General features: G+C 44.2%; 2 protein-coding genes across 2 annotated transcripts in view; both read left to right on the forward strand.

Annotated features, from left to right (window-relative positions):
* Window positions 1–19480, forward strand: part of DYNC1H1 (dynein cytoplasmic 1 heavy chain 1) — a 145935-nt gene that overhangs the window by 114263 nt on the left and 12192 nt on the right. The window lies entirely within an intron of this gene.
* LOC127052415 (cytoplasmic dynein 1 heavy chain 1-like) overlaps window positions 1–19480 on the forward strand; it is a 37016-nt gene that overhangs the window by 5443 nt on the left and 12093 nt on the right. The window contains 12 exon segments of the mRNA XM_050956012.1: window positions 3052–3139; window positions 3689–3862; window positions 4078–4175; window positions 10015–10175; window positions 10512–10623; window positions 11111–11171; window positions 11255–11347; window positions 11349–11376; window positions 11878–11991; window positions 12363–12533; window positions 12781–12998; window positions 13190–13293. Of these exon segments, the coding sequence (XP_050811969.1) occupies window positions 3052–3139; window positions 3689–3862; window positions 4078–4175; window positions 10015–10175; window positions 10512–10623; window positions 11111–11171; window positions 11255–11347; window positions 11349–11376; window positions 11878–11991; window positions 12363–12533; window positions 12781–12998; window positions 13190–13293 (1422 nt within the window).

The following is a 19480-nucleotide window of genomic DNA, read 5'->3' on the forward strand; positions in this document are numbered from 1 at the left end:
AGTCCAACACATAACACAAGAACTGGCAGTCACCCAATGAAATTAATAGGCAGCAGGTTTTAAAAAAAACAAAAGGAAGTACTTCTTCACACAGTATAAAGTCAACCCAGGAAACTCTTTGCCAGGGGATGCTGTGAAGACCAAAACTATAACAGGATTATAAAAAGAACTAGATAAATTCCTGGAGAACAGGTCCATCTATGGCTATTAGCCGGGATGGGGAAGGATGCAATACCATGCTCTGAGTGTCCCTAGCCTGTTTGCCAGAAGCTGGGAATGGGCAACAGGGGATGGTCACTTGATAATTACCTGTTTTGTTCATTCCCTCTGAAGCACCTGGCATTGGCCACTGTTGTAAGACAGGGTACTGGGCTATATGGACCATTGGTCTGACCCAGTATGACCATTCTTATGTAAAAATTAATTATAATAATAAAAATGTTTAGTACAGAAACTCCCCAATATAATGATTCCCAAGATAGCAACAATGTGAGATAACAACCTTGGCAAATAATGCATTTTAAAAATCTTCGCCTACTAGGAAACATTTATATAAGTTTCCATTCCTAGTCACAAATCTAGCATTCTGGAGCAAAGTGACTAGAATATAGTGCAACAAACAAATGTTTATTTAACATGCCCCTCACTTTTACCTCCACCGCACTCCACTCACCGGTGTTGTCCTTGGTCAGTGGAGACTCGGAGTTCAGAGATGCTTTCACATGAATATACCTTCCAGGTGGGGGACAAGAAGGCACTTTGCTTGTTCCGCCAGCTGCTCAGTTTTCGCTCTGGGCACGTCTGTTCGTTGTGCCACTGTTCACTACACCACTCTGTTGCCAATGGCCCTGCACAGTCACCTTCGGCTGCCGCTTGCTACTGTGACCTCTGTGAGTTGGTCTCTTGAGGTTCCACCAGCTCTCAGTGATTTCAGCTGAGCTCTCAGTGCGGGAACCTCGCTCGCTGCTAGTGCAGTCTGGGCTGTCTCTTACACAAAAACACTGTCCCCACAGGAACACTGTCCCACAACAGGACTAAGCACTTAGACTTGATTGACAGTGATTTCAGCTGCTGTGGTCACTTAACAGAACAAAAGACTCTCTATGGAGCCTAATCAGCTCTGTCCTTAAACGGTGGAGAAGGACAGGTCCCCACCCTCCCTCTTGATGTCTTCAAATCATCACAGGCTACAGTTCTACTGCCCTTTACTCATACAATAAGAACAACATTTCATCCCCTATTCCCCCCACATTCAAGTGGTTTGTAACCCAGCCCCAGCCAAAAACTATCACTTGGACAACACAGCTCTGTTTGCTGGATACCTAGGTAGATTAGGTGTGAATGTAAATATAATCTGGCCCTGAAGTCTTTCCCCGCAGCCCTAGCTCATCACTAGCTGTCAGGAAGAGCTCATTTAGACTTTGCTTATAAATCATCATTTGAAATTATTAGGTTGGCCAACATCACTGAAATGAATGCACTGGCATCATAAAAAACAGCTGTATAAGGAAGCAAGGAAGCTAGTCTATGTTCATACTTTTCAAATCTATTATACTTTTTCAGATACACATTTTATTATACACTATAAGCTTTTAAAGTGTGTATTAATGTTTCAGTTTAAATTCAGATTTCCAAACAGTCACTGAATTGGTATGTAACTAGCTCACAAAACGGGGAGGTGCGGTGCTGGGGAAATTCAGGGGAGGTGTAGGGAAATCACTGTACAGCACTGTAAAGCGCCAGTGTAAACAGTGCTGCAGTGCTGGGAGCACGGCTCCCAACGCTGCAAGATAATCCCCATGAGGAGGTGGAGTACGTGCAGCGCTGGGAGAGCTCTCTTCCAGCGCTGGTACTGCTACCACACTCACACTTCAAAGTGCTTCTGCAGCAGCGCTTTGAAGTTTCAACTGTAGCCAAGCCCATTGGCTACTACTAGTCCATGGGCTTTAGGTGCTACAGTAAAACAAAATAAAACTCAGTTAGTTTCTTTTGGAGGCATTGGGAGAACAGGAGAGTAATGCTCCTGTCCTTTTTCTCACTTGGGTGTGTCTTCCTCAGATGGAGATAGCTTTGTGCTGCATTACAATGGTTTCACTGCAGAAGTGCCAGCATGTATAGGGTGACCAGATGTCCCAATTTTATAGGGACAGTCCGATTTTTGGGTGGTCTTATGTAGGCTCCTATTACCTGCCCACCCCCATCCAGATTTTTCACATTTGCTGTCTGGTCACCCTAAGCGTGCACAGCAATTCCATCACCTTGTGACTCACTAGTTCAGTTAAGGAAACAGTCATTTTCTCTCTTACACTTTGTATTTTTAATCTCCTCTTTTCCTTAATATAATTTGAAGCCTTTGAAAAATATCCAGGCAAGTTATGAAAAGGAATTGAACTGACGATCTTGTGGCACGTTCTTTCAGGTCTTTAAGCATACTGAGATAACAAAACTTTGTGTAGTTTTAACAAGCCATAACTCAGGCTTTGTATTGTGGGGAAGCTCTGCACATCTCTCTCTTTTAACCAGCATGTAAGGAGTTGGCTTGTAATTTGCTTTCACTACAGCCATTCATATAGGAGGCAGCCTAGAAAAAGGGGGTGCAGTAGTGGTCCTGAAGTAACTAACCTCTTGTAATAAAGCCATAAAAACCTGTCTCTTGTAAGTCATGGTTAGTACCAATGAAAAGATATTTTGGTATGTTTTTATCCAATTCTGCTGACAACAAATGAAGTCATTCTGGGTATGATTTTAATTTAGTTGCCTTGGAAATGCTGATTAAAAATCAAAGACTGATTGTACAATTCTCAAGCCAAGTAACAAGGCTTCAGCAGTTTTCATCTTATCTGGTTATTATAGGTAGTATCTCACTCCCCTAAAATTACAACTTGAGCTGTATGGCACAGTACTTTGTGTAAAGTTTCAAACCTAGATGAGAGTTGGGTACAAATGAGCTCCTGCACAAGTAGCTGTGAGGTAGATGGGGTGGAGAGGGATGAGTTAATAGGCTTTTAAGTGTGTGTTAGAGGTTTTTAATATATCAAAGTCTGTTTGCAGAAGATGTGGGTGATGAAGGAGAAGAGGAAAGAGAATTCATATCCTATAGCATTAATACTGACATTTGTTATGGGCTGAAGTCAAACAGGTGAGTGCAGTCTTACTGAAATCTGATATGACTGTTTTAGGACTAGGAAAAGCTAGTCCTATAATCCTTATGCTAACACACACATAGTAATATGTAGATTTTATATAGTGCTTTTGATGTTCAAAGTGCTCTACAAACATCTAGCTTCACAACAGCGCACTCTCTCATACGCTTGCATATTTGTTTCTTGTCATTGTCTAGCCCTAGCACACATTTGTCTCTGTGAAGCTAAAATATTTAAAAAGCAATCCTACAACAGAAAAAGGTGTGCTTTCAATTAACATGATTGTAGACTTGATTACTTTTAATTTATTGACAGTGTAAAATGGATGAATATAAAAACCTAATACATTCAGCTACTAATAATAGTTTTAAAGTATTAGCACAAGTTTTGCTCTCACACTTTCAAAAGTGTACCTGGTAAAGCATGACAGCATGTAACATCAGATATACACCTCCTAATTTTGTGTTGTACCAGAGCTGCTGAAATTTACTGTATTCTGGAATTAAATGTCTTATGGTTAACTAATGTTTTTCTTTGCTCCACAGTTTGGCATTCATTAAGCGTACACCAGTGATCGATGCTGACAAACCAGTGTCCTCCCAACTGAGAGTGCTTACTCTTAGTGAAGATTCTCCTTATGAAACATTGCATTCTTTCATTAGCAATGCTGTTGCTCCGTTTTTTAAGTCCTATATCAGAGAGTCTGGCAAAGCAGACAGGTAATTCTGTTAAATGCAAAGAATAAATTTTCAGTACTAATGAAAAATGGACCGAAAAGAATGTGGGGCTGAGGTAAAACTTGAAACATCTAATTTTCCTGTTAATTTCAATTTAAAGCTGTTGGAGATGTAATTTAAGTTACATGAACACACGCGCATGCAATTTATGTATGCTGTTGGTCTAGCTTTTCATTTGATGATTTCTTCCCCCCTAGGGATGGTGATAAAATGGCTCCATCAGTTGAGAAAAAAATTGCAGAACTTGAAATGGGACTGCTGCACTTGCAGCAGAATATTGCAATTCCAGAGATCAGTTTGTCAGTTCATCCAATTATTACTAAAGTTGCCAAGCAATGTTATGAGCGTGGAGAAAAGCCAAAGGTTACTAACTTTGGTGACAAAGTTGAGGACCCAACTTTTCTCAACCAGCTACAGTCTGGAGTTAACCAATGGATTAGAGAAATCCAAAAGGTAAAATTGCAGAACCAAATGTCAGACTACACAGCAGAAACTCCTGTGTCATTCTTTAAGGGTGTGAAAACCTCCTCTTTTGCTGTTGGCCTCTTAATTGTATTGTAAAATCTTACTCTAAACTTAGGGCCAGATTCTCAACCAGAGTAAACTGAGCTACACCAGTGCACAGTTGAGAACCTGGCTCACATTCTTTGTCTTTAAGTAAATTGTTACTAATAAAATTCTGAGTAATTTTATGTCTTTCTATTCAGGTAGTAATTTAAAAAACCTTTAAAGGGACTGGTGCAGAAGGCTGGTACTGAGTAGAGCAGGTCTGGGAAAATGTTTACTAGCATTTATAAAAATTCTGCCCCACAGTAGTTCCCATGCTTTGCTTTGGTGAGGGTGGCAGCTTACTTTGTATTTCCATAGTGTTACTCCCCCAGTAACTCAACTCTGCTCCATGTGAAGTTCTGAACTGTCAGGGAGTCACCGGGTGATGCTCTGGAACTACTCCATACAGAGCCAGTCAGGACTCGGGGGAGCTTCCTCTCTGTGAGCATACTGTCTCCAGGGCAAGAAGCTTACACAGCTTCAACCTTCCTCTGTCTGACCTCAGAGCATTCAGCATTGCCTTCTGAGGCCATGGCTACACTTACATTTCTGCAGCGCTGGGAGTTACAGCTGTGTTCGTACAGCTGTGTAGGGCCAGCGCTGCAGTGTGGCCACACTGACAGCTACCAGCGCTGCGGTGTGGCCACATTTGCAGCATTTGCAGCGCTGTCGGGAGTGGTGCATTGTGGGCAGCTGTCCCACAGAGCACCTCGTCCCATTTTGGCGCTGTGGCTTGTGGGAAGGGGACGGAAGGGTGCGGGTCTTTCCGCTTCCTGTTCCAACGCCCCGTGGTGCTTTGCTACACATTCCAAGCAGTTTGGTGGCATTGTGAGTCTGCAGCGTGATTTCTGTTACAAATGGAGCCCGAGCTGCTGAGGACCTTGCTGATGAATGTTGCCAGCACATCACGCATGGCAGTGGAGCTATTCCTTCAGCTCCAAAGTGACAGTGAGGAGTCAGACGATTATATTGATTCGCCTGACGCTCAAGACACTAAATTGCTTGTGGCAGTAACAGACGTGCTCAGCACCATGGAACGCCGCCTTTGGGCTCGGGAAACGAGCACTGAGTGGTGGAATCACATCGTCCTGCAAGCCTGGGATGACGAGCAGTGGCTGCAGAACTTTCAGATGAGAAAAGCCACTTTCATGGGACTGTATGCTGAGCTCGCCCCTACCCTGCGGCGCAGGGACATGAGATTGAGAGCTGCCCTGCCAGTGGAGAAGCGGGTGGCTATTGCAATCTGGAAGCTGGCAACTCTGGACAGCTACCGATCAGTGGCGAACCAGTTTGGAGTGGGAAAGTCGACCGTTGGAATAGTGTTGATGCAAGTTTGCACAGCCATTAATCGCACCCTGCTAAGAAGAACTGTGACTCTGGGGAACGTGCAGGACATTGTGGATGGCTTTGCACAAATGGGTTTCCCTAACTGTGGAGGGGCAATAGATGGGACACATATTCCTATTCTGGCACCACCCCGCCTGGCATCAGAGTACATTAATCACAAGGAGTATTTCTCTGTGGTTCTCCAAGTGCTTGTGGATCACCGTGGGCGTTTCACTGACATGGAAAGGTGCATGATGCATGCATCTTTCGGAACAGTGCCCTGTTCAGGAAGCTGATGGCCGGGACTTTTTTCCCAGACCGCAAGATCACAGTAGGGGACGTCGAAATGCCCACTGTGATCCTTGGAGACCCCGCTTACCCCTTAATGCCATGGCTCATGAAACCGTATACAGGGAAGCTTGATAGGAGCAAGGACCAGTTCAACTACAGGCTGAGCCGGTGCAGAATGACTGTGGAGTGTGCTTTTGGCCGTTTAAAGGCGCGCTGGAGGTGTCTCTACGGGAAGCTAGATTTGGGGGAAAGCAGCATCTCCGCTGTTATATCCACGTGCTGTACCCTCCATAATATTTGTGAAGGGAAGAGTGAAAGATTCAGTGAGGAGTGGGCCTCCGACGTTTGACGCCTAGAGGCTGAATTTGCACAGCCAGAGAGCAGGGCTACTAGAGAGGCCCAGCAAAGGGCTTCAAGGATTAGGGATGCCTTAAGGGAGCAATTTGATGCTGAAAGCCAACAGTAATGTTTGGTGCCTTTGCTGTGCCCGTTCTTCCCTTGGGGTACAGTATTTATCACTTTCTTCAATAATAAAAAATGTTTTATAAGCCAAGAAATCAATTATTCAAAATACAGTACATAAAAGGGCAGGGGGGTAGGTGATGGACTGTACATTCAGAGGTATGAATATGTCCTGCTTGGATTGCTGTTCAATGCCTGCTGCACTTCAGGATTAATATGCTGCATCGTGATGGGGGTTGAGTGCATAGGGTAAGGGTTGTAGTTATCAGGGCTGGTAGGTGATCGTACAGGTGTTGGGGGCAGCTGGGGGTGGTAAGAAACAGGCTGCTGTAGAAAGGTGTTTTGTACAAATACTGGGGAACAAGAAAGAGCTTTGGGAGGGGTGGGGGTTATCACGGTACTGATCTGCCTGCATGGCTACGAGAGACTGCATACAAGCAGTTTGGTGAGCCAGGAGGCTTATCAGCTGCTTCATGCTTTTCTTGGTAGCCAATTCCTTTCTCCTGCTTTGTGTTTGCCTCCACTCATGCATTTTCTCTCTCCAGTCCTGCATCTTCTTACTCTCTCTGGTGTACTGATTCATAACTGCTTTGATCAAATCTTCTTTTGATTTTCGAGGATTTTTCCTCAAGTTCTGTAACCGTCGGGCAGGCGGTGATAGTGCTGGATTATTCAAGGTCACTTAAAAAAACATAAATAGAAACATTTAATACACAGAGGCTACATTGATTGTTTATTATCACACAGTGAAGGAGTTTGTAGACTTTTTGTAGCATCATTCCCACATACCTAAGATAGCACAGAGAGGCCACGGCAGCGAAGGCATGGCGAGCAATGGGGTGAGTGTTTCTGCCGCGACTTCACCTGGGAAGGGGAACTGCCTGAGGGATCACTGGGGTTTCTGTGCACTGGGGAAAGCAGAGAGCAGGGAGCTGGGGACCTGCACTGGGGAGAGCAGGGAGCTGGGGACCTGCACTGAACAGTGTCCCTACATTCTCAACAGAATTTTCTACTGCCAAATATATCACTGCTGCGTGTTACCTGGCAAGAGAGGGAGGGTCTTCTACAGCAATGTGGATTCCGCCCTGGTCCCTATGCAGCTTCCCTGTGTGCAGCAATGGTCCCCCCACCCCTCGTGGCACAGTGGCGCGGACGAGTTAGCCTGACCGGGACAAGGACCATGGTGGCTCTCCCTATAAACTTGCGCAAGCACATTGCCCACGCTCTGGCTGCAACTTTTCAAGAGATTACCGAGGCCGATTACAGAGACGTGATAGACCAAATCAATGGGCTATTCCACGTTTAGGCATGCATGCAGGCAGGCAGCCATAACCCCCACCCTCCTCTCCCAAAACATTTCCATCCTAAAAATAAAATCTGCTTACCGGGAACACGCTCCTCTGCTGCTTCTTCAGCAACAAGTTCCAGCTGCTGCGACTGGCTAGCCTCCTCCTGGCTTGAGAAGAGCTCCTGGCTGCATGCCTCCTGGGACTCCGGGGTGTCTCCCTCCACCCCAGTAGCCTCACTCTCGGCTTCCTCTACACCCTCCCCCACTTCTCCCTGCTCTGAACTCTCCATCGTGCTCCTCGGATTGGCAGTGGGGTCACACCCAAGTATGGCATCCAGCTCCTTGTAAAAACGGCAGCTCGTGGGGGCAGCTCCTGAGCAGCGATTTCCCTCACGGGCTTTGCAATAGGCACTCCGCAGCTCCTTTACTTTTACCCTGCATTGCAACGCGTCCCGTTCATGGCCCCTTAGCAGCAAGGACTTTGATATCTGCCCATAGGTATCATAATTTCTACGGCTGGAGCGCAGCTGTGATTGCGCAGCTTCCTCACCCCGAACGCTGATGAGGTCCTGCAGCTCGGAAATATTCCATGCTGGGACTCATTTGGGGCGTGGAGGCATGGTCACTGATTGATTGATTGATTGATTGCACTCCACACCTGGCTGAGCAAACAGGAAGGGGATTTTTAAAATTCCCGGGACATTTAAAGGAGGGGTCACCTGAGCCCAGGGCAGTGGAGTGTGAAACGATGAGCAGAGTGGCTGAAAAGGTATGCTGGGATACCTCCTAATACCCTGGAGGCCAATAAAAGCGCTGTTGGTGTCCACACCTGATGACCAGCGCTGGAATCGCTACACCCGAGGCAGACCAGATGTACAGCCAGCGCTGCAACCAGGGAGCTGCAGCGCTGGCTGTGCTTTGCAAGTGTGGATACATACTGAGTTGCAGCGCTGCAACTCTCCAGTGTAGCCATGGCCTCAAAATTGGTTCCAGTGTAGTCAGTGTGGTGCCCTGCAACAGGAACAAACTACCCTACAATCCACTGTACATAGACCTTTGAATGGGCATCTGTGCCTTTTGGTCATTGCCAGCCTGGTCTAACTCAGCGCTCTGTAACAGTACTCTGTAAAAGGCTCTTGTTACATGTTTCCTGACCTTGCCTGGTCTCCTGCTAGAACTATTGCTACCTCTTCCCCCTAGCCTCAGCTTGTGTATTAACTGAAACTAAGACAATTCATGTTAAGTGTAGATATTTGTAGGTGCCTGGAAAGAAACTAAAGCTCTGGACTGGCGAAAATTTAAAAGAAAACTGTCACGCTTTTGCTTAATCTTTCCCATCTGTAAGATCACATGGGACAGCACTTGCATGCAAAATTCCTTTTGAAATAGGCTATTTTTAATGAGCCTTTCTCTGACACTGCTGTCTAATTGCTATAAATCGTTACTAACCAACTTTTTTTCTAAAGGGAGTATTTTAAGCTCACTTTTAGTAGCTGCTGTAAAACTCTTTGGCTAGGGGATCAGAATTTTCATAAGAAACTACACTAGTTTCCCATAGTGCTTTTATCACTGGCACATATAGGTTTCAAATGATAGCTAAACAGTCAGTAGATCTGGACAAAATCTTAACAAGGGATAGTGTCAAGCTAAAAATTTTCAATTATAAATAACAGCTTAGTTATTTGCCTTAATAGTCTAGCATTCTTCATGTGTTATGTATTACATAGTATTGCAACACTTTAGTTACAGATGCCGCAGGAAAGCATTTTTCTTTGCTGAAATCTCTAGAGACTTCATGGCAACACTTCTATAGGCTTTAGATTCTGTGTATGAACTCATTGCGGGAAGCATCCAAAGACCCTAATCAAATTAGGGTACAGTTGTACTAGACACTGGAGAGCCTGCAACCTCAAAAGAGTACTGTGTGTAAGCCTAATGATCACATTGATAGATATGCCTAGGTCAGTTTAAGATAACCTTCTTGGGACAGAGTTAGTTCAGACTGATTAACAGCGATTACCATTATATGAATTTCAATCTAGAGTACTGCATTTAGCAATTTGCATCTCAGTCTTTAAAAGCTGTAGTTGTTTTGCTAAGTCTTTTTCTTTCCTTCTTTCTTTCTTTAATTATTTGATTAACACAGTTCAAGGATTGGGAAGGAAATATCTGTTAAGTTTCAGGAACAATAACACACACTCTTCTTTTCTCATTTTAGCACCTATTGGACAAGCCATTCATCGTTTACTCTTGATCCAGGCATTCCGTCCAGACCGTCTGCTGGCCATGGCACATGCCTTTGTTTCAGCAAACCTTGGCGAATCTTTTATGTCTATTATGGAGCAGCCATTAGATCTGACACACATTGTAAATACTGAGGTAAATAACAAGAATGAAAATACTTTAAAACATGACATTGTGTTGAGGGCATAAATCTCTGGTGGTGGTACATCAGACTACTATGCCTCGGTTTGAGCTAATGGGTGTCCATTATAGGCTTCAGCACTGAGAGAACAGTATTCCTAGGATCCTTTTTAGCTAAAACTATTGCACTATAACATAACTTACTAGCTATGCTGAACACAGTTATTGCAATAGCATAAGGGATGAAGGGAATTGATCTTCCCCTGCAGATTTCTGGGAGATGCATAATTATCAATATGGCTTATTCTTACTGTAATTGTGGATGTTTTGTTTAAAAATCTTGGATTATAGGTGAAACCTAATACTCCTGTACTGATGTGTTCTGTACCTGGCTATGATGCCAGTGGCCATGTTGAAGATCTTGCAGCTGAACAAAACACACAGATTACCTCTATTGCTATAGGTAAGAATATATTATCGTTAGGTTTGGCAGAACTTGACTTTCTTTTTTTAATAATTTTTGACAGATACTGATATTTGGTTTAAGAACACTTAAAGGTTTAAAACTTTCAGTGGAGGGAAATCATGTGGGAGAGACAATTTAATGACAGACCTTGAGATTCAAAAAGCTAAAGCTTTATCACCATAACACATTTTCAACATCACTTGTCAAAATATACAAACTAAATATCCTTAAATCTGTCTTCAAGCAGCATGTTTCTTGTTTGCCTGTCTGTACTTTTTTATTATTCAAAAAATATTTTTTCGTGTGTGTGTGCGTGTGTGTGTGTGTGTCTGTGCGCGCGCGCAGTGAAATTAACATTTACTAATTTAAAAAAAGCAAATTGTTCCAGGCATAATTATCATGTTTGTCTTACTTCTTACACCTCATATAAACATAATTTAAGCCAATTAAGTTTCTAGAGCTAACCATAACCTTCTGCTTGTAGGCTCTGCTGAAGGATTTAATCAAGCAGATAAGGCAATAAACACAGCAGTGAAATCTGGCAGGTATGTTCTGTCCCTCTTTTTATATCAGTAGAACTGTGTGAATAACATACGTTAGTTACTGTTCTGTTACTATATTCTTGTAGGTGGGTGATGCTAAAGAATGTCCATCTGGCTCCTGGTTGGTTGATGCAGCTAGACAAGAAGCTGCATTCTTTACAACCTCATGCTTGCTTCAGACTTCCTTACAATGGAGATAAATCCCAAGGTAACTGTTTGGAATCAACTGGTACAGCATGTGGTGTGTAATGTTGTTGTTCCAATGTCCACTGTTAGAAGAATCCCACCGACCAGGGCAGCATTCCCCATGATGGCCTTAGTTTGCCAGGGGAAAGGGTGCATTTTGGAATGCATCTGCAGGAGCAGGAATAAATGTCACCAAAATCCTGCCTGGTGCTTTCTAGGGTATTGCTCACCTCATAACTAGTAATGTCAAGTGCTTTGAAAATATCCTGTCTCCCTGAGTAAAATGTCTGCCTACATCTTCCTATCCTTTCCTTTTCTTAGTAGAAAGTAGGAATTGGCCCTTAGTACTTAATTCACGTTAAAGTATAGGATTCTCATGTTGTAAGTCTATACTGCTGGTAGTTTCAGCATCGTATTGCAAGAGGGAGGATACTCTCTTACAATAAAAAACTTAAGGTTAACAAACTTGTTCAAAATATCACATTCTTCAGGGATAACTTGTGTTGATGCTCTTCTGTCCTAGGTGCCGGTGAATTTGCTACGTGCTGGTCGGATCTTTGTGTTTGAACCTCCTCCTGGTGTAAAGGCAAACATGCTGAGGACATTCAGTAGTATTCCTGTGTCTAGAATATGCAAGGTGAGGTGATGGTTTCTATGTAGCTATGGGGGACTCAGAAACTGAAAACTGTTCATGAAAGTTTCTTTTTAACTTCATAGCTTTCAGTTGGTCTATCATACATTAAACTAATGTTATGCCTTTTGATATTCCTGTAAAGCAACCAGCTTTTCAGAGGGCTTTCACTTTACCTTGATTAAAACATCCCTGGCATGTAAGGAAGCAATCTGTTAAGCTTTTTGTGATCTGATGCATTAAAACCTGGAGATACTGTGTTTACTAAACATTTGACATTCACCAGCATTGTAGCAAGCCAGGTTTCTATTTTAATAAATTCTGATAACTTTGATTTTAGTGTGGAGAAATAATGCATTTTCTTTTTCCCATCCTAGTCTCCAAACGAACGTGCTCGTTTATATTTCCTCCTTGCCTGGTTCCATGCCATCATTCAAGAATGTTTGCGATATGCTCCCCTGGGCTGGTCCAAGAAATATGAATTTGGTGAATCTGATCTGAGATCTGCCTGCGACACAATAGATACATGGCTGGATGATACAGCAAAAGTAATTGAATTTTTTGCTCTTTCATAATCTTGGTTTAAATACCAAGTAACATTTGGATTACTTGTGGTTACTGTTCAACAAAGGGCAGATTAATCTGAAACACTGACAAGATTAGTTGGAAGCAAGCAATATCTAAAACAAAATATCAAACTGTTTTGATTTTTGGCTTTCATTAAACCATCCAATCTCCATTTCCCTATTTTTCTGGGGAATCTTCACATTCTAATTAAATTGTCTTTACTGTCAGGGCCGCCAGAATATTTCACCAGATAAGATCCCCTGGTCTGCTCTGAAGACATTGATGGCACAGTCCATTTATGGAGGTCGCATTGATAATGCATTTGATCAGCGTCTGCTAAACACTTTCCTGGAGCGTTTGTTTACCACTTTGAGCTTTGATAGTGAATTCAAACTGGCTTGCAAGGTTGATGGACATAAAGATATTCAAATGCCAGATGGAATCAGGTATTTTTTCTGCCTCAAATTTCAGTTGGTCTCATCTTAGTAGCTTGCTTTTCTTCTGAGAAGCTGGACTCTAAGTTGTATTTTTTGCATTGGTATTTAACCATGCAATGTATTCCTGATCACCTATTAAAATGCTTAAGATTATGGTTAATTAACTTCATTCAATTTACTGCTACAACTTTCACTTGCAGACATGAAGAATTTGTCCAATGGGTTGAGTTGCTGCCAGATACACAAACCCCATCCTGGCTTGGTTTACCAAACAATGCAGAAAAAGTTCTTCTCACCACAAAGGGTAAAACTTGTATTTGACTTTTTTATGTGCTTACAGGTTATGTAAACTTCAAACTCTCTTTTTTTTGTTAAATGCTCAAAGCAGATGAGACACAAGTATCTTTTTGAGGTAAGGCTAAATAGTAAAGTTACAAGTATCTCAATGTGTATTAATTAGATCAGCCTCCAGAAAATAGCTAATGTCTATGAATTCTTAAGGTTGAAAGTAACTTGTTTAGAATTTCATCTGTAGATAGGAAGATACTATGCAAGTGAGACACTGACTTTTAGTTCTAGTTCTAAGGAAGATTATTCATGTTTAATAGTATACTTAAGAATTATTTTTAAAGTGGCAATAACAGAAGTGTTAAAGATGCATTTAAAACTTTCCTTGTACTGATATCACAACTTCTTCTTCTTCTTCTTTTTTTTTTTTTTTTGCTGTGCTTCTGTCAAGGGTTTTTTCCCATTTTGAACTTTAGCGTCCAAAAAGTGGGGACCTGCATGTACCCTTCTAAGCTTAATTCCTAGCTTAGATCTGATAGCACCGCCACCAGCCAAAATATAGTGTTTGGCACACTCTCTCTGTTCCCCCAAAACCTTCCCTGGGGAACCCAAGACCCAAACCCCTTAGGTCTTAAAATCAGGAGAAATAAACCATTCCCGCTCCTTTCCCCCTCCCTGGGTTACCCTGAGAGACTACACTGATCCAAACTCCTTGGATCTTAAAACAGAGAGGAATTAACCTTTCCCCCCCCCTTCCCCCCACCAATCCCTGGTGAGTTCAGACCCAATCCCCTTGGGTCTTAAACAAGGCAAAAATCAATTGGGTTCTTAAAAAAGAAAGCTTTTAATTAAAGAAAGAAAAAGTAAAAATTATCTCTGTAAAATCAGGATGGAAAATGTTTACAGGGTATTCAGCTCATATAGACTAGAGGGGCTCCCTCCCCCCTAGCCTAAGATTAAAAGCTACAGCAAACAGAGGTAACACATCCTTCCAGCAAAATACACATTCACAAGTTAAGAAAACAAACGTAAGACTAATCCGCCTTTTCTAGCTAGTACTTACTATTTTAAAACATAAGAGACTGTTTCAGAAAGATTGGAGAAACCTGGGGTGCACGTCTGGTCCCTCTTAGCCCCAAGAGCGAACAACGAACAAAACAAACAGCACAAACAAAGATTTCCCTCCACAGAGATTTGAAAGTATCTTGTCCCCCCATTGGTCCTCTGGTCAGGTGTCAGCCAGGTTCACTGAGCTTCTTAACCCTTTACAGGTAAAAGAGACATTAACTCTTAACCATCTGTTTATGATACGCCCCCCCAAATCTCAGACAGTGTGGAACCACACTGTCTGTGATTTCTTCCTAGAAGTTTAGAATAAACAGATTAATAAAACACATGCACGTTTACATATACTCCTAATTATGTAAACTACAAGATTTTCCACATTTCAAGGACAATTTTTAACCAGTTGATTCTGGGAAACTTTCACAGGAGAGTGCATCAGCTACTTCGTTAGAAGCTCCTGAAATGTGTTGAATTTCAAAATCAAAATCTTGGAGAGCTAAACACCATCGAGGAAGTTTTTTGTTGTTTCCCTTGGCAGTATGAAGCCATTTTAGCGCAGCATGGTCGGTTTGTAGCTGGAACCACCGTCCCCAACCATATGGGCGTAGCTTTTCCAGTTCATACACAATGGCATAGCATTCTTTTTCACTGATTGACCAGTGGCTTTCCCTCTGACAGTTTCTTGCTGAGAAACACGACAGGATGGAAGTTTTGATCCGGTCCTTCCTGCATTAAAACTGCTCACACATCATGCTCAGATGTATCTGTGGTTACTTGGAACAGTTTGTCTAAGTCTGGGGCCCTTAGCACAGGGTCAGACATGAGTGTCGCCTTAAGCTGGATAAAGGCCTTCTGACACTCATCAGTCCACTTAACTGCATTCAGCTGGGTATTTTTGGTCAGGTTTGTTAGTGGGGCAGCGATTTGGCTGTAGTGTGGTACAAATCGCCTGTAATACCCAGCCAAGCCTAAGAATGATTGAACCTGTTTCTTTGACTTTGAGACAGGCCACTTTTGGATAGCATCCTCCTTGGCCTGTAGGGGGTTTATTGTTCCTTGACCTACCTGGTGTCCCAGGTAAGTCACTCTGTTTTGGCCTGTTTGACACTTTTTAGCTTTAATAGTTAGTCTTGCCTGCCTGATGTGCTCAAAGACTTTTTCCAGGTGTTCTAGGTGTTCAGGCCATGAATCAGAAAAATTGGCCACATCATCGAGGTAGGCAATTGCATATTCTCCCAATCCTGCTAGGAGACCATCTACAAGTCTTTGGAAGGTGGCGGGTGCATTTCGCAGCCCGAAAGGAAGCACATTAAATTCATACACCCCTGCATGGGTGATGAAGGCTGACCTTTCTTTGGCGGGTTCATCTAGCATTACTTGCCAGTACCCCTTGGTTAAGTCTATTGTAGAGATGAACTGGGCATGTCCCAATTTCTCCAATAGCTCATCGGTGCGTGGCATTGGATAGTTGTCGGGACGAGTTACAGCATTTAGCTTACGGTAGTCCGTGCAAAAGCGTATTTCCCCATCTGGTTTGGGTACCAGAACCACTGGAGATGCCCATGCACTGGTAGAGGAGCGGATTATACCCATTTGTAGCATGTTTTGGATCTCCCGTTCTATAGCAGCTTAGGCATGAGGAGACACCCGGTAGGGTGGGGTTCTAATTGGGTGAGCATTACCTGTGTCAATGGAGTGGTATGCCTGTTCAGTCAGTCCTGAGGTGGCTGAGAACAATGGGGCGAAGCTAGTGCACAGCTTCTTGATCTGTTGCCGCTGCAGACGTTCCAAGGTTGTGGAGAGGTTCACCTCTTCCGCGCCACCGGCACTCTTGCCTTCATAGTAGACACCTTCAGGCCACTCAGCGTCATCTTCTCCCTGGGCTTTAAACTGACAAACCTTTAAGTCTCTGGAATAAAAGGGCTTGAGAGAATTAACATGGTACACTTTAGGCTTTAGGGAGGAGGTGGGAAATGCTATAAGATAGTTAACAGCTCCCAGGCGCTCTTGGACCGTGAATGGCCCTTCCCATGATGCTTCCATCTTATGGGCCTGTTGCGCCTTCAAGACCATAACCTGGTCTCGTACCTTGAAGGAAAGCTCTCTAGTATGTTTATCATACCAGGCCTTTTGCTCTTTTTGAGCATCCTTTAGGTTTTCTTTAGCAAGGGCTAAAAAGTGTCGGAGGGTGTTTTGTAGGTTGCTTACAAAGTCTAGAATATCTGTTCCTGGAGAAGGTGTAAACCCCTCCCATTGCTGCTTCACCAACTGTAATGGCCCCTTAGCCTCGTGGCCATACACAAGTTCAAACGGTGAAAACCCTAGACTGGGATGTGGTACAGCCCTGTAGGCAAAAAGCAACTGCTGCAACACTAGGTCCCAATCATTGGAGTGTTCGTTGACGAATTTACGTATCATGGCCCCCAAAGTCCCATTAAACTTCTCCACCAGGCCATTGGTTTGATGGTGGTAAGGGGTGGCAACCAAGTGATTCACCCCATGAGCTTCCTACAGATCTTTCATGGTCCCTGCCAGGAAATTAGTTCCTGAATCTGTAAGGATGTCAGAGGGCCAACCTACCCTGGCAAAAATGTCTGCTAAGGCCTGGCACACAGTTTTAGCCCTGGTTTTGCTTAGAGCTACTGCTTCCGGCCATCGGGTAGCAAAGTCTACGAAAGTAAGTATGTACTGCTTTCCTCTGGGGGTCTTTTTTGGGAAAGGACCCAGAATATCCACAGCTACTCGCTGAAATGGGACCTCAATTATGGGGAGTGGCTGGAGAGGGGCCTTGACCTGGTCTTGGGGCTTTCTCACTCTTGGGCACACCTCATAAGACCGGACATAATTGGCAACATCCTTGCCCATCCCCTCCCAGTGGAAGGACTTCCCCAACCTGTCTTTGGTTCTGTTCACCCCAGCATGGCCACTGGGATGATCATGGGCTAAGCTTAAGAGCTTTCCCCAGTACTTAGTTGGAACTACCAACTGTTTTTGAGGATGTCAGTCTTCCTGGTGTCCACCAGAAAGAGTCTCCTTGTATAAAAGTCCTTGTTGTACAACAAACCGGGATCGGTTAGAAGAGCTGAGAGGCGGTGGGGTGCTCCATGCCACCTCCCAAGCTTTCTGAAGGCTGTCATCTGCTTCCTGCTCAGTCTGGAACTGTTCCCTTGAGGCTGGAGACACCATTTCCTCCTCAGACTGTGGACTTGGGCTTGGTCCCTCTGGGAGTGATGTAGGTGATGGGTTGTTTTCGTTGATGGTGAACCGCTTTCTGCTGGTGCACTATGCGATATTTCAGGCTCTGGCTGAGCCTCTTGGGTAGGGTTGTCTGCTGCTTTTGCCAGTTCAGGCCCGCTGGAGCCCTCTGGCGTTGGGGTTGGAGATCGGTTTGCAAGTGCTGGCGTCAGTGCTGGCAACGGTTCTGGTGCTAGTTGCTTTTCCAGTTCCGGTTCTGGGACTGGAGGCACTGTGGCTATTGCAGTCGTTGGCAGGGGATCCGGGTCCACCACCTCTGTCTGGGTCTCTGGTAACACAGACGGGGCCCTTGTGGATGGCTCAGGAACAGGGATGGGTCTGGAAGCTTGCCTGGCTTGGCTGCGTGTAACCATTCCCACCCTCTTGGCCCGCTTCACCTGGTTGGCCAAATCTTCCCCCAGTAGCATGGGAATGGGATAATTGTCATAGACTGCAAAAGTCCACATTCCTGACCAGCCTTTGTACTGGACAGGCAGTTCAGCTGTAGGCAAGTCTACAGATTTTGCCATGAAGGGCTAAATTGTCACTTGGGCCTCTGGGCTGATGAATTTGGGGTCCACTAAGGATTGGTGGATAGCTGACACTTGTGCCCCTGTGTCTCTCCACGTGATAACCTTCTTTCCACCCACTCTCAAAGTTTCCCTTCACTCCGAGGGTATTTGAGAGGAATCTGGGCCGGGGGATCTTTGGTGTAATGAACTGCACTCGGTTGGGGTTCTTGGGGCAGTTGGCCTTTATATGTCCCAGTTCATTACATTTAAAGCATCGCCCAGCTGACTGGTCACTGGGTCAAGGTGGGTTTCTGGAGACTGGTGAGATGGGACAATAGGGAGTCTGGGGCTTTCCTTGGGTTGTAGGTGGGGTCTTGGGTTGCCCTCGGTGATAGGGTTTATTGTCTGTTTGCCCCCTGTGACATTCGCTCCCCTTGCTAGTAGCTTTTTTCTTTTTTGCCACTTCCATCCATCTGGCTCCAATCCCCCCCGCCTCGGTTACAGTTTTGGGCTTCCCATCTAGGTTGTACCTTTCTATTTTCTCAGGAACACCCTCTAAGAACTGCTCCATTTGCATTTGGAGGGACAGCTTGTCCAGAGATTTAACATTTGCTCCTGATATCCAGGCATTCCAATTCTTTCCAATGTGGTAGGCATGTCGGGTGAATGACACATCTGGCTTCCACCTTAGGACTCTGAACCGCCGACGGGCATTGTCAGGTGTTAGCCCCATTCTGATTCTGTCCTTGGTTTGAAAAAGTTCATAATCATTCATGTGCTCCTTAGGCATTTCAGCTGCCACCTCTGCTAAGGGTGCAGCTAAGTGGCCTCAGCTCTATCATGTACTGGTCTGTAGAGATGTTGTACCCATGGCAGGTCCTTTAAAAATTTTCCAAGAAGGCCTCAGTGTCGTCACTTGCCTTGTAGGTGGGAAATTTCCTGGGATGGGGAACAATACCTGGAGAAGGGTTGTTAGGGTTGGCTGTGTCATTCTGCCTAGCCTTTGCTAATTCCATGGCCTGCTGGTGGGCCTCCCTTTGGAGCTCCAAAGCCCTCCGGTGGTCAGCCTCTTTCATCTCTATATCGCTCTTGTGGGCCGCCTCTTTGGCTTTTTCTTCATTTTCTCTCATTTCTAGCTCTTTTTCATTCCTCTCCATAGCTGTCCTGTGGTCAGCTTCTTTGGCTTGTACTTCTGCATCCAGTCTTGCCCGTTCCTGTTTAACTGCTTTCTTGGTGCTCTTTTTTTTTTTTTTTCCTCTTGTGCTGGCCACACTACCTCTGCAGCTTACTGACTGCTTGGTTAACAGAGATTTTCTAACTAGCTATGCCCGAGAGCTAGAAAGAAAAAAAAAAAAACAATTTACTTGTAAATGCCTTTTGCTGATTGTGTGC

The sequence above is a fragment of the Gopherus flavomarginatus genome, chromosome 5, assembly GCF_025201925.1.
Source record: "Gopherus flavomarginatus isolate rGopFla2 chromosome 5, rGopFla2.mat.asm, whole genome shotgun sequence".
NCBI classification, from domain to species: Eukaryota; Metazoa; Chordata; order Testudines; family Testudinidae; genus Gopherus; species Gopherus flavomarginatus.